At 44.0% G+C, this 26,816-nt stretch overlaps 1 protein-coding gene across 1 annotated transcript in view; it reads right to left on the reverse strand.

Moving 5' to 3' along the window:
- RFTN1 (raftlin, lipid raft linker 1) overlaps positions 1-26,816 on the reverse strand; it is a 190,853-nt gene that overhangs the window by 55,049 nt on the left and 108,988 nt on the right. Inside the window, exon 5 of the mRNA XM_026496954.4 lies at positions 1,337-1,676. Coding sequence (XP_026352739.2) covers positions 1,337-1,676 — 340 coding nt within the window. The remainder of the gene's footprint in view (positions 1-1,336; positions 1,677-26,816) is intronic.

Below are 26,816 nucleotides of genomic sequence, written 5' to 3' on the forward strand. Positions count from 1 at the left end.
ACTTTCCTTATCTGTGAAATGGGCTTAATAATGGCACCTGCCATCATAAAGCAATTGTGAGGCACCATCAAGATGGCACATCGGAAGAATTTTAAGTGACTAGGCACAGGATACGAAGGGCAGCGCCGTCATGACTGTTGTCGGCCCACCGCCCACGGGGCCATGTGTGCACTGGTAACACCTGTGTGTTCATGAACTGATGAAACAAGTCCAAAGGCTCATTTATGCCACACAATGAGGAATAAAGGACAGCAACAAGCTGTCAAAATTTCAGAGACCTGTGGCCACCTGAGCAGAGAGATAAGGGCCAGCTTTGTGCCTAGACAACGGACAGCCAGCTGCCCACTGAGTGAGATTAAAGTGGGGTACTGTAATACCCTCCAAAGCCGAAATTCCCATCCACTATTGGGCTGACCAGCTCCAGACACACATTAACCCATTATTCCTCAGCAGGATCTGTCTGCTAGTAGAGAACAGGGACTTGAAGAAATGAGACACAGGCCAAGACACCTCAGGCGTTGAGGGAGCTCTGTGTGTTCAGCAATGGACGGGGGTCTCTGGGTGAGGGAGGTGAACAGCCCCAGGGCAGCATGTGGGGGAAATGGTCCTAGGACATGTCCCCCAGTGAATTTTCCCTGCGGCCAACCACAGAGGGCAGGAAGTCTGGAAGCAGGCTTGGAGAAAGGTGGATTCTGGAACGGGAAATATCAGAAACGTCCTGAGGGGTACTTCAGTATAGCCTGCCTCCCTTCTCAAAGCCAGGGTTCCGTGCGAGGTAGACGTCAGTGGGCAGGGCTCCTGAGCCTGTGTGCCATTGTGACAGTTCACACTTAGAGTCAAGCAGGGCTGAGAGCTTTCAATGTATACCTCACCTCACCTTTCAGCAAGAAACTATTGTTCCATCTCTATTTTCCATCCTCAAAACTGGCTTCTTTGATTTCTCTCCTTTGGTGGACATTCAAAATGAGCAGACCAGAAGTGGGGCGTAAGTTCTGCACTGGTGCCCAGCACGGGAGCGCTTCCTGTGCTAATAGTGAGGTCATTCAAGGGCAGTGCAAGAGCGTGGGGATAAAATCCCTCACATTCTAGAATCCACCTCAAATATGACACATTGGAGCAACTACAAGGCAATTTCATGGGGTTCTGTTCTCCCAGAAGTCACAACGTCAGTAAGCAATCGGTCAGGAGGCCCAGAAAAATCCAGTTTCTCCTGTTGGATGGACTGCTGTCTATACACTCTCATTCCATTTTGTTTTCCTAAAATGCCAAGGGGATTACTGGAAAGCTGTCAGCCTCTCTCTACGTGGGTCAAAAGTCCCTATGCTGACATACTTACTTCCCGAGAGTGGCTCCTCAAGCACTTCCAACAGGTCACCATCCGGCCCATCCAGAGTCTTGCTCACCCCGTGTGGAGACAATTCTGCACCGTCCCCTTCTCCAGAGGGCAAGCTGGGTTGCTCGGCAACGGGCGTCTCCCCTCTGGGGCCCTGGCTTGGCTCCTGGCCGCTGTCTGTCCCTGCCGGAGCACCAGGGTTCTCATCAACCCCGCACCTGCCCATCTCCTTTCCCGCAGCTCTGGCGTCCCCTGGGGGGCTGCTGCCTGCTGACTTCACCGGGCAACCGTACTGAGCTATGACACCGACGAATTTCAGGCCCTGACTCGCAGCCTCCTGGACCTGTGAGGCAAACAAAACGAAGGGGACCGAGTGAATGGGATGTTCTGTCAAAGGGGGATGCGTGCAACATCCAAAACACCCCGCTGAAGGCGTCTGTGGCTGTTTTGGTCTGAACATGAAATCTCTCAAGGTAGCAGACACTCCATGTCCCCTCTAGGCAGCGGCCACACCCTAAGCCTGGCCCCACTGGGGACAGACAGCAAAGGGCTGGCTCTTTTTAACTATGAAGCATGTGGCTAGACAGGGCTGAAGAGTACCTCTCTTTGAAATACTGCATTAGTCCCCTATTGGTTATTTTTTTCCTAAGAGGCTGCAAAAAGTTTCTAAAGAATGAGTTGGAACAAAGAGTTTGAAAGAGGAAGTTCATTTTGTAAGAGTTTATTTTTTTCGTTACTATTTTTTTTTTCTGATGAATCACCTACTTCCTGCCAATCAGGCTACCGTATAATCCAGTAGGTCTATATAGCCATATACTAACTACCAGATGACATTTTATGACCCAAAGAGCTTCCTCTTTTAAACAATTGTTTTGGCACAGAAGGGCGGAGGTGGGGAAAATCACCACTGCATGAAAGCTGGTGTGTACGTTCCCCACAGCGGGGAAATCTGACCAACACCTGCTCCGTGGTGCTCTCCGCCTAAGCCAAAGGCACCCGAAAACGACGCTGGCCCTGCAGGTGTTGCTTGGATCAACTCGTGACTCTCCAGGCCATGGTGTCACAGGTAACTTGCTTTTCACTTCCTGAGCCCCTGAGATGGGGGGCTAACGGCCATGCAGAGTACCGAGGCACTTTAACTCTTCCCTCCCTGACAAATACCCCCAGGCAACTCAATTTAATAGTCACAAGGGAAAGAAAAATGGAAAATAATAGTCTAATAAAATCAAGCAAGAGCCAGCCCAAACTAGGCAATCGGCGTTAGGGGGCTTTCTGGGTGAGGATGCTCAGGTCACTTTACAGATAAATCAGGAAGTGAAGACCTCAGAGTTGTATAAGTCTTAGTCACCAACCCCTGAGTGGATGACCTCAGAAAATCTTGAGGTTTCTGCAGCGATCATCCTCCGTCATTTGAGAATTAGTAAGAAACGCCAGCATGGAGCTACTCTCTCTAAGAGACAAGCAAGCCGAGGCAGCTCTCCTTGGATGACCCACCCTAACCTTAAGCTGGAGGTCATTTTAGTTCAACACTGCACATTCTGGAAAGCAATCCAGAGCAGTTACACATGTACAGTCCAGTCTTTCTATAAAATCTCGCCTGTGCTAGAAACAATGACAACAATAGGAGGAATTACCATCTAGTGCAGACCTACTGTGTCCCAGGCACTGTACTAGGCATTTTCCATAAATTGTTCTGTTTAATCCTTCAAAGACCATTACAAAACAAAACCTTTCCATTCAACAAACCCCTTTCCATTCTGAAAATCCATTTTTCACCCATTAATCTGTGATACCCACCTACTTTTAGGAACTGTTTTGGAAAGCTTCTGAGAGAAGACGCAGGTAACAAAAGTTTTCAAATGAAAAGAGGGGGAGATAATTACTGTCCAAGAACCTTAGGTTAAGAGAAGCTACTGCCTACGAAGCCTCGCTCTGAGCTTCCTGGCAACACAGGCAAAGCAATGGATCTTACAATTCTCACAGGTAATGAGGAAACATGCCAGGTCCATTAGAGAGAAGCATGATTTGCTGTAAGGAACAGAGGAATCTGTTGCAGGACTCTTGTAGAGCCATGGAGTAAAATGTGTCTTCCTCAGTTTTACAGAAAATGAAGAGACATTCTTCTTACATCACTTATATTCTGTTAACCCTTGATAGCCGGTGAGGACAGGAGGCTATGGCACAGGGGCGGAGCTAAAGTGACAGGATCCAGGTAGCTGCGGACAGCTGCTCTTGGGCGTGTGTCAGAGCTGGGGAATTGGGCCCGGTGAGCATTGATTCCTCCCATTCCCACGACAGGGGATGGAGGTGGCTTTTTTCTAATCTTAAGTTTTCTAAATCTGTGATTTATTTCACACATGACTTTCCTATGCCTTTTTGGAAGCGGTTTGGAAATGGGCTTTTTAAAGTTTTGGACACGTTATGCAAATTCTCAAGGCACTAAACCTGTAGTAAAAGTAAACGAAACCTAATGACCACAAATTTTCATATGTGAGAAAGTGCTATTAATAATTTCCAGATGTAGGTCCTACAGGAAGGACAGTGAGCTCTTCCCCCGCCAAGCTGCAGACTTCTGTTTTAGCTGTCAGGTCCCTACACTCCAGTGTGGCTCTCTCCTTCATCAACTGCAAATCTGAGCCTCTCCATTTGCTGGGGCCCTGTAGGAACAGGGACACTGTCGGCACCTGGCCCATTCGCACCCAGCCCCTGCTGAGAGTGTCTCACCGCACACAAGACACCTCTGACTGCCAAAGCATTTTGAAGAGCTGGTCCCACTGAGGGCTCGACCACAGGCCAGTCTCAGCCTGCGTCATGGGGTCTGAAGGCAGAAAAGGCCTGGCTTGGAGCTCCAGGTGTGCAACTCTGGAACCTGAGTATGTTATGTAACTTTCTAGGCCTCAGTTTTTTCACCCATAAAATGGGGAGGAATCCTACTTCTCTTGTAGTCGCTCTGCAGGTGAGACATTACATATGGCAGGTGTGCGGAAGGAGAGGCACAAAGAAGGTACTCATGGCCATCACTGTTGCTCTACCCTCTCTCCTTATAGGTTCCAGGCTTCCGTGACCCTGCAGAGACTGCTGACACTCATCCGGAGTAAGGAGGCGAGGACTCTCGACACAGGGCATTATCCCAGTCCTCTCCTTCCTTGCTGGGACTTGCAGTTGGAGAAGCTTTGCGTTAATCACACATGCGCCCTTCTTCCACAATTAACTGGACAACCATATTGCTTGGTGCTACTGTACCTCAAACTTATCCTCTATGCCACGGGTTCCTGAAGCGGGGTCCCATATTAGCAGTATCAGCATCCTTGGGAACTTGTTAGAAATGCAAATTCTCAGGCCTCACTGACCCAGAAATCCTGAATCAAAACCTCCTTCAGATGTGGTCCCCAAATAGGTTTTGTCTAGCACCGTATTATTTCTGGATCGTGACATGATCCCGACATAAGGGTAGGGCCCAGAGGCTTGTGTTTTAGCAAGGCTTCCAGGTGATTCCAATGCACCCCAAATTTGAGAATCACTGTTCTAGAATACACATTTCACACAGGCAGAGTTTTGTGCACTGCTGTGTCCCTGGTGCTAGAATGATGTCTGACATAAAGTTAGTATCTGTGGAATGAATGAATGAATGAATGAATGAATACAATAAATAATGAGTGAGTATGTATGTCTCCTCTCCCAGAATGAGCTCCTTGATGGTTGAGATGGAGACTGATGAATTTCAGCTCCCGAATTCAACACACTGTATTAAGTTCCTACTGGCCCAGACTAACATCGTACTTCAGTGCTGGGGCAACAAAATAGGAATCCCAACCCTCAAGAAGATTCAGCCAATTATTGTAAACAGGCTTTAAAAACAATTATACCAACATGGCACAAAAGTGCTTATTTTATAATGTTATGTTAAAAAAATCAAGATTCTAAACTTTAGAGACACAGTATCATGACAGCTATATAATATTACTATTAGTGTGTGGTTTTTCAAAATTCATCTAATGAGTATGCATATTACTTTTATAATTAAAAAAAGTAAATATTCCACAAATTTCTCATAGGGACTGATAAATATAGTAATGGATATAAAAGCACAGAAATGACAGTGAGTATTTCTGCCTGAAGGGGAGGCTGTAAAGTTTCTGACAGGTCAGGGCTGTAACAAATGAAATAATGTAATACAACAGGAAGAGGTGAGGAGTGTGACAGAATTGGAGTGTGTATGCCTTACCTTACATATTCAAATTCAATTTTTTTTTTCCACCAAAATACTGTGCTAGGCAAAACCTATTTAGGGACCAAACCTGCAGGAGGTTTTGAAGGATGAATAGGAGTTCACCAGACAGATGAAAGAAGGGAAGTATGGCAATGCAGGTAAAGAGAAAGAAGGATCATCATTGGCAGAAACCTGTGGTATACAATAGCCTAATGTATTGAAGTAACTTCTATGAATATTTTTGGATCATGACAGGAGAAGCCAGGAGTGGGGGGGAGGGGACTGGAAATGAGAAGGGCCTTATTGTGGATGTCATTGAATGCCATGCCAACAAAGGCTGTGACTTCACCCTGCAGGCCAGCATATTCCCCAGTTTTCCCATTGTAGTAACTCCAAGAGCACAGAATGGAGGTTTGAGGGCAAAGCACAACATTTCTTTGAATGCTCATCTTTTATCTTAAACACTAACGAGAATTTTGTATCCTACACCATAGTACTATACACTATCAAGACTTTTAACAAGATGCCAAAGTGAAACGCCTCCCTCCCAGCTCCATCCCAAGTCTTCCAAAGAAACTCATGTCTCAGGAATATGAAACATCTTTGTGCATAAATCTTTGCAGCTCTGCTTACTTCCTTTGGGTGGATTCCTGGAAGAGGAATTAATGGGTCAGGGGATATTAACTTTTCAAAGGCCTGATACAGGCTGCCAAATTGTTTACCAGAAAGGAGGAGTAGTTCTTTTTAACCAGAGGAACCGCATTTAGATTTTATAAAGATCAATATTTGGCTAGACCCTAAGGGCCTTGCCTCTTCTAACTCGAGTACAGCACTTTCTCTTTCTCTGTTTTAAAGCCATTTGACTATGTTTGTTAAAAGGATCCTTGTTTGTTTCTCATTCACTCATTTCTTCCTTTGTTCATTCGCAGCCTTTATTGAGCAAATCTCCTGAGTGTACTAATGGCGGGCACCAGCTGCCATTTGTCAGGGTTCACCCTCAGCCACCCGGTCTCCTCACTCTATACTCCCTGTGGTGACCTCCTCTACTCACTTGGTCCTATATTAATTATTCCCAAATTTGGACTCCCCAGCTGTGGCTTTCCTCTGGAGTTCACACCTACACAACATATGATCATAGCTGCAGGGTCCACCCCCACCCTCATCTCTCCAGCTGGAGCCACAGGCGTCTTCTTTAGCTCTTGCTTTTCTCCAACCCTACGTTATCTGCTTACCACATCCAGTCAGATTTATCCCTCAATGTTTCTGGAATCCCTCCCCATTCTCCATACATCTAAGATCAATTTACGTCAGGTCTCATCTTCTGCTGCTGGACACTGCCATCCCTCCGAGCTACACCAGGTCCTCGTGAGCATGGAGGCAAATCAATATGGAAGATCAAAGCACGAACACCCAGGTCACGTTGTCATGGAATTCCCTGCAGACTGGCACACGTGCGCCTATAAAATTTCTCTAATGATTGTGATTACTAAAACAACTGTCAAATGGTACAACTCTTCCACAAAGGACTTTAACATGCATGATCTTAGGCCCCACATAATACCTTACAGAAGAGGAAACTGGCTCTGGGACAGGTATGTGACTGGTCAAGCTACCCAGGGCTAATCACAGGCAAAGTCCAGATTCAGCTCAGTATCCTAAATCCAACCCAGTACTCCTTCAATGGTACCACTCTTCCTACTTCATGTAATCTAGCCTGTGCCAAGATGCTCAGTTTTATACCACTTTAAACTGAAAAACACCTGTACCCACCTTCTTATTTCTGCTGCATTTAAGAACCACCACACCCCCGACACTTACAGGAGTAACACTGTTGGTTTAGGCAGCAAAAATGAAATAAGACTGTTTTCAACTAATCCAAGACTTCACTCATCAACTGCTCTGTAATGAGTAAGCACAAATTTGATAGTAACTCTATTTTCCCAACCTAAAATCAGAGATTATGATGTGAAAAAGATTTTTTCTTTTTAAAAAATTTATTTCTATGAAAAGTCTCAACTCATTATAAAAACGAGAGCTTCTTTGGTTACACATTTTTAAAAAGATTTTATTTATTTGAGAGAGAGACAGAGTATGAGCAGGGGGCAGGAGCAGAGAGAGAGGGAGAAGCAGACTCCCAGGTGAGCAGAGAGCCTGACACAGGGCTTGATCCCAGAACCCCGAGATCATGACCTGAGCCGAAGGCAGACGCTCCTGGTTATATATTTAAAGAATCACTTTCATGAAAAATAACAACATGACCTTGGACTAGTCCCAGAAAATCTAAGTTGTATTGTCTGTTACTCTGCTTTCAAAATGAATACCCATGGCTGAAGATGGGTTCAAATATGTCCAGGTTTCCCTTACTGTCTGGCAGTACCATGCTCCTATGAAAACTGTTGTCAGCTGAAATGGCATCAAGAGAAGAAGTAATTACCATTAATTTCTATGGGAAAAATTTTGAGCTGTCCCAGACCCCAAAAAATAACCTCTCTTAAGCTTTTTGGATACCTTAGGACACATTTTGCTAACAGATGCACAAAACAAATAGAGATAAAGCACATATGCTCAAAGACACAACTCGAAGTTATGGAGGCTGGAGGCTGAGATGCGAGTGTAGGTCCTGGGGAAGGAGATTGGGGGGGCCACTGTTACTGTTCAGGGTGCATGCTGCCTCTATGATGGCTTACTGCAAAACACGTGAAGGCTAGTTTTGCTTTTTGCCTTTTCTCATAAAAGCAAAAATCCTTATTGGATTTCTTTCCCTTGGTGAAAACAGGTACTAAGGTAGGTTTTTGTAAAAAAAAAAAAAAAAAAAAAAAAGTGGCGTAAAATGAACTCTTGAAAAATGGGGGATACCTACACTCTGTCTAGTACCTGTGTTCTGTTTTAGAGGACATGTATCAGTCAGGGTGAAACCAGTTACACAGAAATGGAACATGGGTTGGATTTTGTAAAAAGAAAAGCTATCTGTAACGTGGAGAAAGGAGAACAGGCTCCTGCTAACGGGTCAATAGGAATTGGGAGCGCCCACAGGGCGTATGAGATGTCATGCATGAAGGGTCAGAGTCAGTCGGAGCACATCTTGTCAGAATTTAGTGAAAAAGTTGTTGTGGTTAATTTTATGTGTCAAATGACTAAACTATGGTGACCAGTTGCTTGGTCAACACTAGTCTAGACGTTTCTATAGAGATATTTTAAAGATGTGATGAACATCTTAACTGACTTTGAGTAAAGCAGATTGCCCTCCGTAATGTGGATGGGCCTCACTCAATCGGTGGAAGGCCTTAAAAGCAAAGATTGAGATTTTCCCAAAGAGGATTTCTGCTTGTAGACAACAACCTAGAAAATCTGCCTGAGTTTACAACCTTCAGACTCAAGACTGCAGCATCACTCCTACCTGAGCTTCAAGCTGGCTGGACAGCCTTGCAGGTTTGGGACTTGCCAGTTCCCACAATCCTTGAAATCAATCAATTTCAATCTCAGTATCTCTCTCTACAGATAGATCAATCAATAGATAGATAATCCCATTAGGTGTGTTTCTCCAGAGAACTCTGACTAATGCAGGAGGAGAACAGGGAAAGGGAGTGAGGGGTATAAGATAGCACAAGGCAGGCTGATAAAGGTCTCTAACTCTAAACCTGACTTGGTGTGACATGAAGAGATGGCTAGGAGCTCCCAAAAGGCAGGGAGAGAGTGTGTGCCCCAAACAGAAACAAGACCACTAGGACTTAACCTGGCACTGATTCAAGGTCCCAGGGGAGAGGCTGAAGTATGGCAAGAAGGTTACCAGGGGTCACTGTTGTCCAGGTAAAGGAAATTGCCCCACCACATTTTGAAGTGAGGAAGGTAAATCCTTAACTGGCAGAGTTAGCTTCTACAAGTTACAGGCAGTTTCTAACTCTACGATGAACTTAATAGAATTTTCATAACTCATTAGCTCACTAATGTTGGAAATCAGAAACTCAGAGCTGTATAGAGCTGTGCCATCCAAGACGGTAGCTAGCTATTAGCTAGGTGTGACTATTTAAATTTAAATTAAGTCAAATAAAATTAAATGAAAAGTTCAGTTCCTCAGGCACACTAGCCACATTTCAAGTGTTCAATAGCCACTTGTGTCTAGTGACCATATTATTAGTGAAGATACAGAACATTTCCATCATCATGTAATAGTAAATATTATTATGAGCATAATAAATCATCTAAATACTGAATAACAGAAACAGAGTTTTCAACAGTGACTTCAGAGGCATATAACATAGGGAAAAGACTAAGACACTGTCTCTCTCTCACACCCCCCCCCCACATTTACCCTAGACCAGACCACTACCCACTTTGACCCTCCCCCTAACACATGGGCCACCATTCTGTGACAGCTGACATTTTAAAGTCTTTAGGTATTTATGAAATACAACGGGAACCTACAGAGGCATGCACTTATGTCAAGAACGGGCACAAAAATGCTGTTCTGCGTTACACGGTTACGCATGAGTCTTTACGGTGAATATTTTATCATACGCACACAACCCTTCTCATCTTTTGTCACCTAAACTCTTGTACAGCTTTCTGAAAAGAAAGGTTCAAAAATAACACAGGTTTTAGCTCAAGTCTGAAGATACCCTTAGTTCTGATGTGTTAACATTTAGCTTTAGGAATTGAAACCTTTATTAAGCACTGCTGGGAGTTTAGCACAATTATCATATAAACCTGCTGGTATTGCAGCTTTCTCCTTTAATGACTGGGAGGTCTTAGAATGAGCCCTGGACAAGGAGTCTGAGACCTACAGCTTCGGACCCAACTCTTCCACTCACTAGCGATGTGACTGGTTAAGACAGCAGATCTAGCTGAACCTCCACTCCCTCATTTATAAAGTGGGGTTAATAATACCCATTCATTCATTCCATACCTCAATACTTACTATGTGCTAGGCACTAGGAGCAGGGGACACAATAGTGAGTCAAACAGGCATCCCTGCACTCTCAATTTAATGTGATCCAACTCAAGGGGTAACGTAGAGACACTGAAGAATTAACGCGTTCAATCCTTCTCAAACTGTCTATTGATCAGTTTGAAGGGCCACCACTTGCCCTTAAATCCCTGGCCGGGCTGGGGTTGGGGGGCAGAGGTATTGCTTTATTCTCCTCTACTATTAGGGGTGATTTGGTGGGAAGCTCAGAAAATGCTGAAAGAACTTGGAAAGCTACAAACTCCCTTAAAAACAAAAGGAAGAGGTGGAGCCCAGCATCCTGGTGGCAATAGAGAATGGATCCATCCTTTGGTAGCTCTCTTCAAGGCAAGCATTTCTGACAAAAGGAATTTTATTGGTGCTCATTATCTGTGTTAATTGACTTAGTTCTTTCATTTAGAGTGTGCCTATAATTTCATAATTCATTAAAAGCCTAGTGCATGGGAGTTATAAATCAGTAGAACTGAGAGGGTGTGCTGTTTAATTCCTATTCCTCAAAGATCTTCAATTAGCTATTGGTGCCCCTGAAAACCAACCCACTAGAGGACCCTAACCTGTCAAAGTCTATATCAAAGATGCAAATGGGAGGTAAACAAGGAAAGGCCAATATGTGAGGAATGACTCAGTGGTATCTCAAGTAGCAGCCAAATGGACAGCAGGGTAGGGCCAGAGCTGGACCTTAGGAAGACCTGGAGCCAGTGTCCTCAGCACAGTCAGGAAACTTTCTCCAAGTTTTGTCCCTACTTTTATTTGTTAGCATCATTCTTCTTTCTTATTTAGGACAAATTTTTTCCATGTGGCAGGAAATAGGATTATTGCTAACTTCTGAGTTTTCTGCTTACAGCCTAGCCACTGGAGATAGGAATGCCCAAACTTCCTGGTTACACACTGCAAAAGATCCCAGAGAAGGGCTCTGATTGGCCCAGCTCGGATGAGGTGTTCACTTCTGGGCCAGTCAGCTCTGGCCAGGGAACAGCTGGGTGGCTCCCATGGAAGTCATCTAGCTGGATTATTGGAACAAAGGTTAACAACATGAAGAGGTAAGAAAGTGTAATAAGTTATGTAGAGGAGGGCAAATGCTCAGTATGCCTGCACAGAAAACCCGTAATCACAAAAGCTTACGTTTATTGAGCACTCACTGTGTGCTGCAGACTATTTTAAGGGCCATACATGGGTTAACTTGTTTAATCCTTATAATAATATAGATTTTCTCTTTTATCCCCACGTTACAGATGAGAAAACTGAGGCACAGAGTGGTTTCCCAGCTTGCCCAAGGGCACACAGCCAGTAAATGGCAGGTAGGATTCAAAACTAGGCAGTCTGGTTCCAGAGTCCACGTTCCTACCTATTATACTGTTCAGTATTATATTGTCTAAACTATATCCTATACTCTAACCCATATTATGAAATACCAGGCCTAGATCATGAAGACTGTTGAATCTTTAGATTCTGGACTTTTTACTCTGTAGGCAATGAGATGCCATCATGGTGTCAGAGCAGCAGTGATATAATCAGGTTTCTCCCGAGGAAAATTGATCTGTCCACAGGATGTGGTATGAATTGAGGTGGGGGGTGGTAGTAACAGAAGTGAGCAGACATGAGGCAAAAAGAGTGGTTGAGGGCCTGGGAGTCACTACAGAGTTTGTGAGAGAGGTCTTAAGAGCTATGCTTGCCTGGGAAGGATGTGAGTGAGAGGCAGATGGGAGACCAGAAATAGAGACAGCAGTCTGTCAACTAAAAGGCCAGACACCATAGGACTCTGCTAAACCACTGGTAATCACCCAAACAAGGACAATTTGAAAGCAAAAAGTGGAACTACTACTAATAATGCTTTGATGACAGGGATGAGTTGGAACTGTCTAAGGAGACTGAGGCATATGGCCACCTAAGTTAAACATGACCAGCAGTGAAGACCCAGAAAGCTGCTTTAAAAAAGACTCCCATGACTGCTCTCTCTCATCCTTCCCTGCCCAACATGTGGTCTGCTTCTTCCATCACTCTTCTGCTATTACATCCTTGGCTTTCTCTGCCTGGCCTCTCCCACCATGTCAAATCCATCCCACCCACCCAGGGTCACAAGGAAGGCTCAATGTCTTCCATCTAGACCATGAGTAGACATTGTGCTGACCTGCAATCCCTCCATCCACCCCTAGCCAGAGCTCGTATCCTCCCCCTGGGGGGCCTCCCCCACATCTTGTTCACACCCCTCCACTTTTAAGAGCCTTTGTTCTTTTACCATTCAAAGTTAGTTCCCTTTGGGGTCTAAGCATATCCTTTTGTTTGGGATGCTGTCCCACCCAAACTCTCCACGACTGGTTTCTCCTTGCTACCAGGGTCCTCTCTTCCCATTTATGACCCTCCCTGAAATTCCAGTCTAAAAATGGTCACCTGGTCAGGCTTTAACGTATCTCTTTCCTTAATTTTTGTCGTATCACTTACTTCTACCTGTTTCCTTATTAACTTTTATCTTTCCCAGTTGAATGAGAACTCTGTGAAGGCAGGAATGTTGTCTATTTTGTTCCCTACAAAGTCTCCAGCATCTGAAACAGTTGTTGGTACCTCGTAAGTCCTCAATAAATGTCTATTAAAGGGAAGAATAGGAAACAGATGAAATTTGCAGCATCTGAGGTTACTTCTAAGTGGAACGTCTATGACTCTACAATTTCAGGAACGATCCATCTGGGGCCAATAATGTTTTGCAAATAACACTCAATTGAGATTTTGAAAATCTGCACATCATTTGCTACTCATCTCATTTTAACAGTGAAAAAAACCTGAAGCCTAGAAAAATTAAGGGGTTGCAGGTCCAGGGGTACATCTTAAGAAAGCCAACTGTTAAAATTATTTGTAGTCCCTTGGGTTTCTAGTCCATCTCTTAACAAAAAAGGTCAATCTTTCGCTCAGGCAAAAGAAAATATACAGCAATAAACAATTTGTTCATATAAGTACTTCCTATCAAGGTAAAAAATTCCTCAGAACTGGGCATTCCTTGGGGCCTTCTTTCTTAAAGGAACTACCTAACACAAGACTATGCATTTCCTTAAAAACGAAACAAAACAGCTAGAATTCAGAATCCTGGAGCTGCTGAGGTTGACAACCCCAGTTTTATACTTTGGTAATACCAGTGACCCTGGAATTACAGGCTTGGGGCAAAGAACCTTAAGGGCTTATTAAGACTCCTGAGAATATTCTGGAAAACCAGTTTTAGAGTCTTCATGGAACTCAAATCTCAGCACCACAGTTACATGATTGAGGCAAAAGAACATAAGTTTAAAGAACTTTAACCAAGAGCAGATGTTTCCCTTCACACCACGCTGCTTTAACATCCAGTATTTGTGATTTCCACCCTCAACCCCCACCATTCCCTGATTTACATAGGCCTCCAAAACATTGACGAAAGTCACTTTAACAAAATGTTGAGATGGTGTGGTTGGACTAGTGCTATCCTAGTTTTACTTCGTGGTTTAAAACAAAACAAAACAAAAAACCCTTTTCTATTCCCATGACTTCAGACCAACAAAAATATAACACTGTCCTAATGGCATTTGAAACCCCCATGGTAAACAGAGCAGTTAAACTAAGTACTTGGGATGGTTTTCATTACAATGTGCTAAAGAAATGAATGTTTTATTGTTCCTTTGTAAATACCCTGGAGAACCCCCGGACAGTTCTTCTGGAAGATGGAAATAATTTGAGGGAGTTTCAGATCTCATGAAGATACATGATCTCTTTGAGTAACAACTAGGATTTATTTTGGTGGGGAGGGCTTTGCATTCACAAATATTGAGAATTACCCTTAAAGATTATTTTCATTGTCCAATAACCCTTATATTCAATACTCAATTCTACTTCTTGCCTTCCTTTTTATTTTTATGTATTCCATTTTGCCCTCTGCTAGGGCAAAGTTCTCTCCCAGTAGAATGAACTGTAAATGAACATAGCATGTTCAAATTCATGTATGTGGCAGAGTGTATGTTCCAAAGATGGTCACAACAGGATTTCACATTCCAAATGGTCTGCTAGAACTGTGTTACTCCCCCATCAAGAAGCAGAGTCTATGTCCCTCTACTTGAATCAGTATGGGCTTTTGTGATGGTTTTGACCAATGAGTGAGGTAAAAAGGATGCTATGTGACTTTTTAGGGCTGGTCATAAAAGTTCCATAAATGTCCACCTTGTGCTTTTGGGATGCTTGCTCTTAGGACCCAGCCATCATGTTTTGAGGAAGCCCAAGAGTCTGTGGAGAGGCCTGTAGCCAGCAGCAACTTGTCAGTCATGTGAGTGCGCCATCTTGGAAAATGGATCCCCCAGCCACATGAAGTTGCCCCAGTTTATACCACATGGAACAAACATTAGTTACCTCTGCCAAATGCTGCCCAAGTTGTAGATTTGTGAGCAAAACAAAAGACTTGTTGTTTAGGATAGTTCATTATACAGCAAAGACAACCTCTTAAAATACAGCAAACCTCACTAACTCATACCCAAGGGAAGACACCAGACTATAGTAATTTCTTAAAGTCAAATCCACATCCTTTATAAAGGATGCGGTTAGCAGCACTCTCAAATATGCAGAAATGTAAACAAGGATAACATGAATACTTCCAAAGAGTGGGCCTTGAGGGATATGCTTTAATCGAAAGGTAAGAAGAGTTTGTAATTAGCTTCACAGTTTGTGATGATGCATCCAAACTGCTGGAACTAGAGGGTACTCGGAGGTAAGCGTTGCCCCTGCGGTGTGCCTTACATTATTAATCGGCTGAGCAAACCTGTAGATAAACATGAGCTCAGTTCTTGTTTATCACAAGTTACAAATGTGCAGAATGTGAATTAATGATGATGTTTTACTATTCAAGAGCGACACAGAATAATGCCCACATTCCCAGGCACCATCAGAGTCAGAAGGGGTTGTAGAGACCTCTGCTAAGCGTGAGGCTTAGGGAAAAAAAAAAATCCTTCTGTGTTATTCTTCAGGTGTCATAAAGAGAATTTTCCATTGCCCTCTGGAGAGTGTCTCAGAAGGTAGTCAGAGTAGCAGCTACATCTCTCATTCAAAATGGGAAGTCACTGAAATAAAGTTTCTACACCAACTGAATGATAAAGAGTTCCATCAAAAGCTAACTTTATTTCTACGAGGACTATATTTAAACATTTTCTTTTAAAGTTTTCCTATCTTTTCAGGTATTTTCTTTTGACTTCTACTCCCGTTGTCTTCCATACCCCAACCTTTTTCTCTCTGAAGCAGCTTTCTTTATAAAAGCTTCTCTGCTCAATAATATCCTTATCACCCCACCAATAACGTCCTTACTGCCTCCACCAATAACATCTCTATCTCTGCTGCCAGTTACATGCCTATTTAAAGAAAAGGTGGTACATGTAAATGATGGACTATTGCCCAACCATTAACAAGAACGAAATCCTACCATTTGCAACAACGTGGATGGACCGCCGAGGGCATGATGCTAAGTGAAATAAGTCAGGCAGAAGAAGACCAACACTGTATGACAGAACTCATACGTGAAATCTAAAAAAGTCAGACGCACAGAAACAGAGCAGAATGGTGGTTACCAGGGGCTGGGGGTGGGGCAGGAGAAACCATGAGGTGGGGGTCAAAGGGTACAAATTTACGGTTATAAGATTAATACATCCTGGGAATGGAATGCACACCATGATGACTATTGTTAACAATACTGTACATATTGCAGAATTGAAATCTGCTAAGAGAACAGATGTTCATGTTCTCACCGCAAAAAAAAGGTAACTATGGATGTGTTAATTAACCTTAATGTGGCAACGACTTCCCAATATGTAGGTATATCGAATCATCACATACACCTTAAATTTACACAATGTTATTTGTCACTTATATCTCAATAAAGCTGGGGAAAAAAATAAGATTCCCCACTACTCCCACCAATATACCACCCCTATCACCCCCACCAATAATACCGCTACTACCCCAAATCATAACATCCATAATATCCCATCAGATTACATGCCTACAACCCATCCTCCCCAGCTATCTTTTCAATACCTAGGAACACTGCTGTAAGGCTAGCAGAATGAAGACATAGACTGGGAAGTAATTAATTAGATGGGAAACCTTGGTTTGATCCATTTTCTCTTACTGCTTAGGCTAGATGTATAATAACTGGTTATTATAGTACTTGGGCCTTTTGTCCAAACATACATATCTTGTGTTACTTTTACAGATTATAGCACCACCCACATCATGATAATCTATCTTAATTTTTAGTCCTGTAAACACTTAAGTCAGAAGTGATCCAACAAGTGAATCATTTCAAGTTTCCATTTTCCTCACAACATGTTTTTTTTCACTAGAGTCTCACTCAGACAGCAACGTTTACTTCTAACCTTAAAAAAAAGAAAAAATGTGCAAAAATAATAGCCCTTATACTAAACTCCCCAGTCACAGTTAGTTAAGGGTGGGGAGAAACAAAAACAGTTATCACTCAACAAACATTGATTTACTGGATGGAGAGCACAGAGAATGCTAAAATGAGCCCGTTTGGCAATCAAATTCAGCATGCCACCATCATAAACCGTAAATTAGTCAAATAAACCTCTTTAATGAGGGAGAAATCACTCCAAAGCCGGACTGACCACAGAATCACAAAACATGAGAGATTACCAATGTGCAAAGGCCTCATTTTACAGAGAAGAAAACAAAGAATTCAAAAAAGTGATGTGCCTTGCTTAAATGACTGTTACTAGTTAAGTAGCAGGTTTCCTTTACCGGAATCCGGAGAAAATTCTGGAATCGGGCTTTTAAATTTCCAGAGTTCTCCTTGAGGAGGCAAGTCAATTTCAGTAAATGAGTAAGTCCTCTGTGTCCACGTGCTTCCCTCCCTCCAAACCCTGTTCAACACTGCTGACTGATCCCAACGCGACTGGCTCGCTGAGTGAGAATTCTCCCCCAAGGCAGAAAGGGGTGGTAATCCTGTCACACTGGCTCTCAAAAAAGATCAGAAAAGATTCCACATAATCTCAAGCAATAAAAGTGAAACCTTCCAGTTTCGGGTGAAGATACAACAAGCAGCCTAAATGCTTGGCAGGATAAACTTCATTTCTCAGAGGAGACACCCCACCCTCCACATGCCGTGGGGTCGGTCCAAATTCCCACATTCGTTGTCTGTGCTGGATCCCACACAAATCTGGCAGACAGGAGGTCTCACCGAGTGGGGATGTTCGGCACCTCTGAACAACGCAGACGGGGAAGTTCAACCTGTGCTGTGAACCCGACATGTGTTCACTGACGGTGCATAATTAGCACTCAAAACATGTTCCATCTCATAAAGAAAGATATATATATATATGCATATATATGCATGCATGCCATTTTGGAAACTTTCCTGGTGATAACAGCAATTTCCATATTTGTAAACGTGTCTGCTGAGAAGCATGAAGTAGAAACGGGTGACACGAGGACCCTCACAAATCATTTCCAGAAAGGGGTTACTCAACAGGTTTCAAACACTGTGAACACTGGAAAAAGCTACGGCAAGTTACAGGAAAAAAGAAAATGTATGAACGTCTGTGTCCTTTATCTTCACCGCGTTACCTCTGAAAGCATCTGTCTACACAATTCTGATACCGCTCAAGCCTCAGAAACCCACCGGCTCTCGCTCTTTCATTCCATAAACATTCCCTGAGCATGTGCTAGATGACCTACACTCTTCTTGGCATGGAAACCAGAGACAAGAAACAATAAACGTAATAACTCAGTGAAAACAGTTCAGTACCTCTAGGAGGCAAAAAGAGCCACAGATGGGAGAAATCGAGAAGAGTAAAGGGAATCGGTAGGCTGGGGAGTGGCAAGGCGTAAGGTATTCTTTTAAAAATGGTGGGCAGCGTGGAAGGGCTCATTGAGAAGGTGAACTTGAGCAGAGATCTGAAGGTAGTGAAGAAGTTAGCCAACCCGATACTTGGGGGGAGGAAGGTCCATACAAATTATCTCCCCTTGCCAAGAGTTAAAAACCAATATTCACTAACAGCAACATGATGACTGACCCCCTCCGCAGTAAGCTGAAAGGGGAAATACACAGCCCACATGCTGCACCTCCTGGATATACCCTGGGTTTTACCCTCTAAATGTTATTTCTCAGGAAAGAGGGCATTAACTACTTCACACACAGACTTTTACAAAGTCTCTCATAATACAAGGGCTCTCTGCCACTTTATTTTGAACAAAATGCTTATTAGAGAAAACACATTAATCAAAACTGGTTTGGGAACTTTATTTAAGTCATCGGCTGGACTAATTTTTTAGAAGGAGGGAAACACATCTAACAAAAATTTAAAATAAATCCTATGGCATGAAACAACATTTTGGGTGCTGTAGTATGCATGCTTCTTAAAGACGGCATTAAAAAAAGTAGTGTACAAATTCTATACACAAATGAAAAGAAACAAACTCCTGCGAGACCCTGATGGGACTCGCAGAGTGCTGAGTGTTGAGCAAAAAAGGCCATTTACAAGAGATTCCACTTGTATAAAGTTCAAAACCAGGCGAAGCTAACCTTTGGTGTTAGAAGTTAGGCAGGCTGTCTATGGGGAGGAGGTGGGGGCAAGAGACGGGAGTGGCCAGAAGAGGGCTTCGGGCTGTTTTATTTCTTCGCTTGGGTGCTGGTTACCCAGGTGCATTCATTTTGCGCAAACTCACTGAGCTGTACACTTACGATTTACGCACCCTTCTGTATTTACCTTATCTTCAATAAAAAGAGAATCTTTAAAAAGGGCAATGCAGAGTAAGGGGTTGCATTATGGAGATTTCTCATTCACCTCTGAGCGGGATGAGAAAAAACAACTATCCTAGCGTCAAACAAATAAGTATTTTTTGACTTAGGATAGAGCTTCTGGTGATGGCATCACTCATGAATTTTTAAAGTGCTGAATTCCAAACAATTTGGATGAAAGTAAATACGATGAGCTTGAAACCTTATTTTAGATGCCCCCGAAAGTCAACTCTGGTGATGATAAAGACACTGAAGGCAAAGATGCATGAAAAGAGTAGGGATAAAAGTGCTTCATGAAAGGTAAACATGGGGAGAAAAGTATTATTTCCAAATATATATTTTATATATCTAAAAAAAGGCAGGCACAACTAAGTTAATAATTAATATTATAAACACAAATTGAATTATTTCAAATATATTCCTAAAAGGCTGTAAAGCTGGCCCCAAACTGTGTTCTGGATCTTTCCATGAGGAAAATTTGCCTCTCTTATCCAATATATGCTATGTTCTGATACTGCTCCTTGCTCCTTGTGGTCAACAAGACTCATAATCACAACTTCTTTGTGACAACTAGAAAACACAGAGAACCGAAACTGTTTAAATAAATGAACCCCACAGAACTATGCAGTCCACGACAGCAGCCACTAGCCAGCCACATGTGGCTTTCAAGGACTTATAATGTGGCTAATGCAACTAAGGAGTTGAATTTTTCATTTTATTGAATTTTAATTAACTTCAACTTCAATTTAAAAAGTGAAGCAGTAGAATTTTTTTTTTCTGTGAGACACCACCTTATTTTGTAGGATATTTCACTTTAACTCTTGGAAAGGTAGCATCCAAATTGAGATGTGATACAAGTGTGAAATATATACCAGATTTCAAAGATTTCATTTGCAAAAAAAAAAAAGAAGAAGAAGAAGAAGAAGAAGAAGAAGAAGAAGAAGAAGAAGAAGAAGAATATAAAATATCTCATTACAAGTTGAGAACATAGTATTCTGGATATATTATATATATACAATACAACATAAATAAAACATAGTACTAAACATAGTTAAATAAAACATAGTACTAAAATTAATTTCACCCTTGTTTTTACCTTTTTTTTTTTTAAAGATTTATTTATTTATTAGACAGAGACAGCCAGTGAGAGAGGGAACACAAGCAGGGGGAGTGGGAGAGGAAGAACCAGGCTCCTAGCAGAGGAGCCTGATGTGGGGCTTGATCCCATAACGCCGGGATCACGCCCTGAGCTGAAGGCAGACGCTTAACCGCTGTGCCACCCAGGCGCCCCTGTTTTTACCTTTTTAACACCACTACCAGAAAATTTTAAATTACGTGGGTGGCTGAAATTACATTTCTATTGGACAGCACTGCTAAGGAATAAAATGCCACTTTTGATTAGCAACTATCAAGGAGAGATAAAAGAATGAGAAATCAAGCCGGAAAAACCAATATATTTGAAGATCTGATTAACAACTATGGCGGAGTGCAGAGTGGGGGTGGGGGGAGAAAGCAGAAAAGGGGAACCGTGCTCAAGAAACCAGCTTCTTTTAAAGGCCCGGGGTCAGATAAGCGGGGATGGACCCAGACAGCAGGGCAAAAGCTATCTATGATTCCACAGCTGTCAACAAATCCAATGACCTAGTTTTGCTGACTACGTGTTAAAAAATTGCCATGTGTGTTATTAAAAAGCAAGAAGAATGACAGAGGCGCTGAGCACATGTCTTTCTGGAGTGACAGAAGAGAGGAGGGAGTTTTAAACTGCCCTGCTCCAGATTTCCCCTTCATTAGAGGTTTGGGGGAGGATTAGGAAACACCAAGTGTCTGTCTGGGCATAAACACTTGTTTTAGCAGAACCAAGAAAGTGTGATAAAGTTGTTCATGCTTGTGAGCGATGGCCATTGTGTGCAGTTGGGAGACGTTAGGAACCCCCTGTAAAAAGAGAGGAGACTGACCGTGCCGCTGCTAACTACCTGTGATTGTCCCTGCTGGTACAGAAATAGGTGCTTGGTGTATTGCATGGAACACTGGGTGTTAAAATGCGAACAATGAATCCTGGAACACTACATCAAAAACTAATGATGTACTGTATGGTGACTAACATCTCATAATAATAAAAGAAAACAGAAATAGGTGCTTGGGAAAGAGGAGAGGCAAGGAGAAAGTTCTTAAATTATATTTGAGAAATGCTGCGGTAAGGTAAATAAGCAGGTTTCTTACTGCAGACCTTTTCAGAACCTTGACTCTTTTAAGGAGCATCATGACTCTTTCCAAGAGGATTTACAACATGCATGTTCTCCAAATACAATGGACTACAGCACCTCTTGTGCTGAGGAGCATTGCAGGAAGGGCACATTATCAAGAACCTCTGGCTTAGGACCCAGATCTTTAGCTCCTTCTGGCTTCACCCTCAGCCCCAAAGGAACATTACTGTCTGCTATAACCATAGTTCGGAGGCACTGGCAACTAGAATCTGGTGGTCATCCCAGCTCATCCACCACCAGACTCCTTCTGATGCCTACTTCAATAGCTATGAGGGAAAGGTACATCTCAGGTGTGGCCACAGCTGTGTCCTGGGGAAGCACCCATCTTCCTCAGCTTCAGGACCTCCCAGGCTGGCCTACAGCCAACCAAGAATCTGGTCTCAGGCAAAGTTATGTGCACCCTGGCTTCATCAGCCTCCTACCCACAAGTGCGGATGGAAGAAATATTAGCCTCCCACCGTACCAAATGCAACCCAGGAGGGTGGAAAGGCCTCCTGAGAAGTCTGACACCCAGGCTGAGATTCTTCCTAGAACAAAGCATTCATGGGCACCTAGCTGCCACCTCTCTTGGTGTATCTTCTGTTTTCCCTCCAGTCTTTTGTCTGCTCCACTAGCCCCTGGAATATTTTCTGATTCCTTGGTTTTAGGGCAATTTCTCTGCAGAGACCACAAAGGAATGTAGGCCTGACAGCCTCTGGCTGCCCACAGAGCCAACAATAGGCCGCTTTCTGTTCTAGGCACATCTAAATGCCATTTTTAGGAATCCCCAGTGAATTCTGTTTCTGATTTAACCTACGAGTGTCTTATTATTATTATTTCATGTGATATGTGTTGCAAAAGCTAAAAATTACATAGAATTACAATGCTTCACACATGGGCAAGTTCTAATCCCCTCGTCGGCTGTTAAAATTCAGTTGCTTAATAAAAAATTACATTAAGGAGAACAATGAAGATAATTCAGCAAGCCCATGGAAAGGAAGAACATCTTAAATTTAAAAGTGAAAAAAAAGAAAAAAAAAAAACCACCCACATGACCAGAAATCTCAGAACCAGCTTAGGAAGAACATAGGAACACACATGAGTTCTATGGGGTAAAGGGCAGTGGGTTTTAATTATATCCCAAAGACATTTTGGAACAGGCCTTGTAAAATGCAAGGGAGAGGCCACCAAAACAGTTTCCACAGAGGTGGCCAATGACCTCATGACCACACCACCAAGGCTCTTTCTGATTTGTAGTCTTGGGGCACTGACAGGGTTGACAGCCTCTCCCTTGCTGAGACACCTTCGACCTCCCTCACCCACTTTCTTCCAGTCTCCCTCAGACCTCTTAGTGACTTCCTCTCTGCCTCTTTTCTCTGTATGTCAGTCTGTGTTGGAATTCCCCGGGGCTCAGCTCCCTTCCTTCCTCGGTGATTTCATCCATGACCAAGTTTCAATTAGCATTTTCCAGCTGGTGTCTCCAGTCCAGATGGCTGCCTTGAGCTCCTGCACTGGAGAAATGATGCCCTGGTCCACAGTCCTCCTGATCTCAGCAAAGACTCCTGCCCATCCAGTTGCCCAGGCCAAACCAGCCCCTCTCCGCCATACGCTGTGACCCAATCCCTAAACAACCCCGCTGAGCTCCTTAGCTCCACAGTTCTTAAGTCAAACCACCTCTCCACATCGCCACTCCGACTGTAAGCTAAGCTACAATCTCCGTCTACAAAGAGATACTCCAACAGTGTCCTAACTCCACCTTCTCCTGCCCCCAAACCAATCTTCACATCTCTTCCCAAAGTGTACATTTGGTATCATTCTTCAGCTCCTCCTTAAAACTCTCCCGTGGCTTTCCATTGCATTTGGGATAAGACCCAAATCCTGAGCCTACAGCTGAGTCCTAGCTACCTCCCCAGCTTCATCATGCAGCACTCACCCTCTCTTCTCTGTGGCCAAATCACAATGGCCTCCTTCCCCTTCCTTGCACCAAACATGCTTCCTCTTACCTTGTGACCTTTGTCCAAGTTATTTCAATAACCACTAGCCCCTACTCTCCCTCACCTGCTTACCCCTTAGATCACAGTGCAAACACGGACCACTCCCTCCTCCTGCTGCCAGCCTGGGTCAGGGTCCCTCACTATGTTGTGCTCTGGAGCACTTATCCATTTGTGATTACACCTCCATCAGGTGACTACCTGCTCCACGTCTGTGTCCTCAGCTACACTGTAAGCCTCATGTGACCAGGGACACTACCTGTACTGGCTCACTAAGGTATCCCTGGACGCCACCACACAGGGGCCCTCAACGATCTGTTTAAAGGAGCATGAATGGATTTTGGTCCCCTGCTACTGGATCTTGGATTCACGCAGAGAGACAACGAAGCATGAGAACTTGTCTTGTTTCTTGGGGAGTGATCAAGACAAACATTTGCCCCCCTCCCTCCCCTCAGGCTCAAATTAACTTCGACTAATTTCCCTGGACAGAACAGGAAGGTCGAAGGCCAAAGAAATAGCAAGGGGAGAGAGGATCAAGAAGGGCTGGGGAGGAGAAGCACTTGATAAGAAAACAGAGGCCTCCGGGCAGCAGGACCCACATTTTCCCCTCCGCTCTGAACATCTAAGCCTATGAGGGTCCGCCGACCACCTCCCCAAGCCTGAGGGATGGGCGTCCAGTCCCCCGTGGGCAGCTGATGCCCACTCTCCAGGCTCACCCAACCTGGGTCTGCCTCCACCTTTAACTCACCTCTGACTTTAACTTTCTCCGCTCTCCTGGTAGCATTTAGCTCCTACTTAGAGCAAACAAAACTTCCTCCACCTGTACTCTGGGCCAGCACTTCCTTTCTCTTTCCAAACTCATACTCTTAAACCCATGGAGGGAGGCCTCTGCCTTCTCCACTCTTAAAAACTGCTCTCGAAAGATTTACCAGTAGCTTCTGGTGGCCAAACCCAGTGGGCCACCCAACCAGTGGGTTCTGACTCGACCTCTTTCCTGCTTTTATACTATTCTCTTCCCCCAGATTCTGTGACATCGTGTTCTTCCTTTTCTCCCCTTGCTTCACAGAAGTTCTTTCTTTTTTTCCTTCTCTGTGTCCTCCCCAGAGCTCTAGCCATGGTGCTCTCCTCTCTCCCCTCTGCAAGCACAAGTTAAGTTCTCAGGTTATGACTCCATTCTGTCCCACGGCTTTGCCACCTCAACCAGTGGCTACTCAAAGTGTGGTCCTCAGCCCACTGCTGGTCCATCAACTTTTTGCTAACAATCCATGACAAGATAGGTACATGAAGTTAGAGAGAGCATGTCGACACTTTTCTAGCTATTCAACACTGCCACCATGTTTTTACTGTATCTTCGAAAGTATCACTTTTTAACGAACTGGAAAAAAACCAAACCAAATAAACAAAAAAACCCTTGGTCCTTCACCACAGATAATTTGAGAAACACTGACCTAGCTCTTACAGTTTTAAACTTTTTGCGATTAGATTATAGTGAAAAACCAAGAGACTTCACAGTAAGAAAAGTAAAAACATTATCAGCTTCTCTAAAGTTGTTTTAGAGCAAGTTTAGCCAACCAAAATGCAACTGGGTTGGTATTTCCACTAGGCAACCATGAGTTGATGCTGAGTGGTGACTGCCCCTCTGAGATGGGTATGAACCCCCCAGATGACCGCCTCCTTCTATCATTACCTGCCACTACCTATCTTCCCTGTGGGCCTCTGTGTCTGCACTTCAAGACAACTGCAGCTCCATTCCTAGCCTCCTCCTGAATTCCAGCCCAACAACCACAACTGTCTTCTGGAATGTTCCCTTGGGTGTCCCACCAGTCCCTCAGTCCTAACATGTCCATCACCAATCTCCTTCCCTCTCTGGCCCTGAATAGCCCCTCATGCTGTGTGTTCCCCATCCTCACAAGTCACCTTACCTCACACTTCAGTCACCTGAGTGTCATTTCTGGCTCCTCCCTCCCCTTCTACGATACAATCTTAATAACTCTTCCTTCCTTTAATTTGTTCATTCCCTCGACAAATGTTTATTAAGTTCTGGAGACAACAGCAAACAGGAGAGCCCACCCCTCCAGCAACGCCTCAGTTGTCACGCCAGCCTCTTCCCCGCCCATCCCCCAGTTCTCTGTCTTCCACTCTGATGACATGGTCATCGACACACCATTTTGCCTTCACTCCTCCCCCACTCCTGCCAGATTCACCTTTTTAAAATGGCACAATTTGCTTGGCTCAGGGGTAGATGGGGGTGTAGGGAGGTAAGGGAAGCCTTTTTAATGTATTTCTCCTTTCGCTCTGAATTGGCGTCTTGCATTAATTAAAATTACTCTCCGCACCGCACGCGTAGAAATGAGGCCCTAATGCTCAGCAACCAGACAGAAAGCAAAAGATGAGTCCTTTATATACTCCAGGCAAAGTTTCATAATCCTGGGGATTTAGGATATTCCATTTCATTAAAAGAAGCCACTTAGATTTTAAAGATCTGTTGGGTCCTTTTCTTAAGGTCAAGACCTTAAGCAGCACCATTAGGTTTTTGGAAGGGCAACGCATCTAGTTTAATCCAAGCCACAGAGTTTCTGACTGTGAGTTGGCCCCCACAGGACAAGACAGGGGTCTGCCTCACCTCCCCTCAACTCCCTACATTCTAATGTCTCTGGTCCAGTGGAAGACAAACCTAAGTAGATCGTGCGGGTCAGTGCTCACCCTTCCATCATAAAGGGAGGGAATCTAAGGGGCAGAGCCCAGAGCTGAGGCCTGAGGGCAAAGACCCTGAAAGCTCACCTGGACCATGGCTGGGAATGTGGCCTTCTCTGATGGGCAGCGAGGCCTAGAGACCTAGCCTCCACTGAGGGGAGGCCTTCAACGGGCTCTAAAATCTGTCTCCATGTACCAGACACAGTTACACCTGTCTGTCTCCCATGTGGCCTCTCCTCCGGCTGGGACAGCCCCCTCTCAGTCCCTGAGCATCACACAGAAGAGGCAGCATGGCCTGATGGTCATGGACGTGGCTTCTGGGTCACAAAGGCTGGCTTCAACTCTTAGTCCTGCCTCTCACAGTTGTAACTGGGCAAACTGCATAGCTCTCTGCACCTCAGTTTCTCCACCTATAAAAAGGGGCTAAGCCATCAGAGGGGGTGAGATGAGGGTTAAGAGTATAGTGTGTGTGAAGCCTGTTAGCACAGGGTCTGCACAGTGAAATCCCATTTAAAATTCAAATAAACCTATAGATACACAAATCTGGGCCAGTAGCATATTATACAGCCAGAGAGCCCAATCTTTTCATTTTCTTTTCTTCTTCTTCTTTTCTGGGGGCGGCGGGGATGG

This window comes from Ursus arctos, unplaced genomic scaffold (genome assembly GCF_023065955.2).
Source record: "Ursus arctos isolate Adak ecotype North America unplaced genomic scaffold, UrsArc2.0 scaffold_20, whole genome shotgun sequence".
In the NCBI taxonomy this organism is placed as follows: Eukaryota; Metazoa; Chordata; class Mammalia; order Carnivora; family Ursidae; genus Ursus; species Ursus arctos.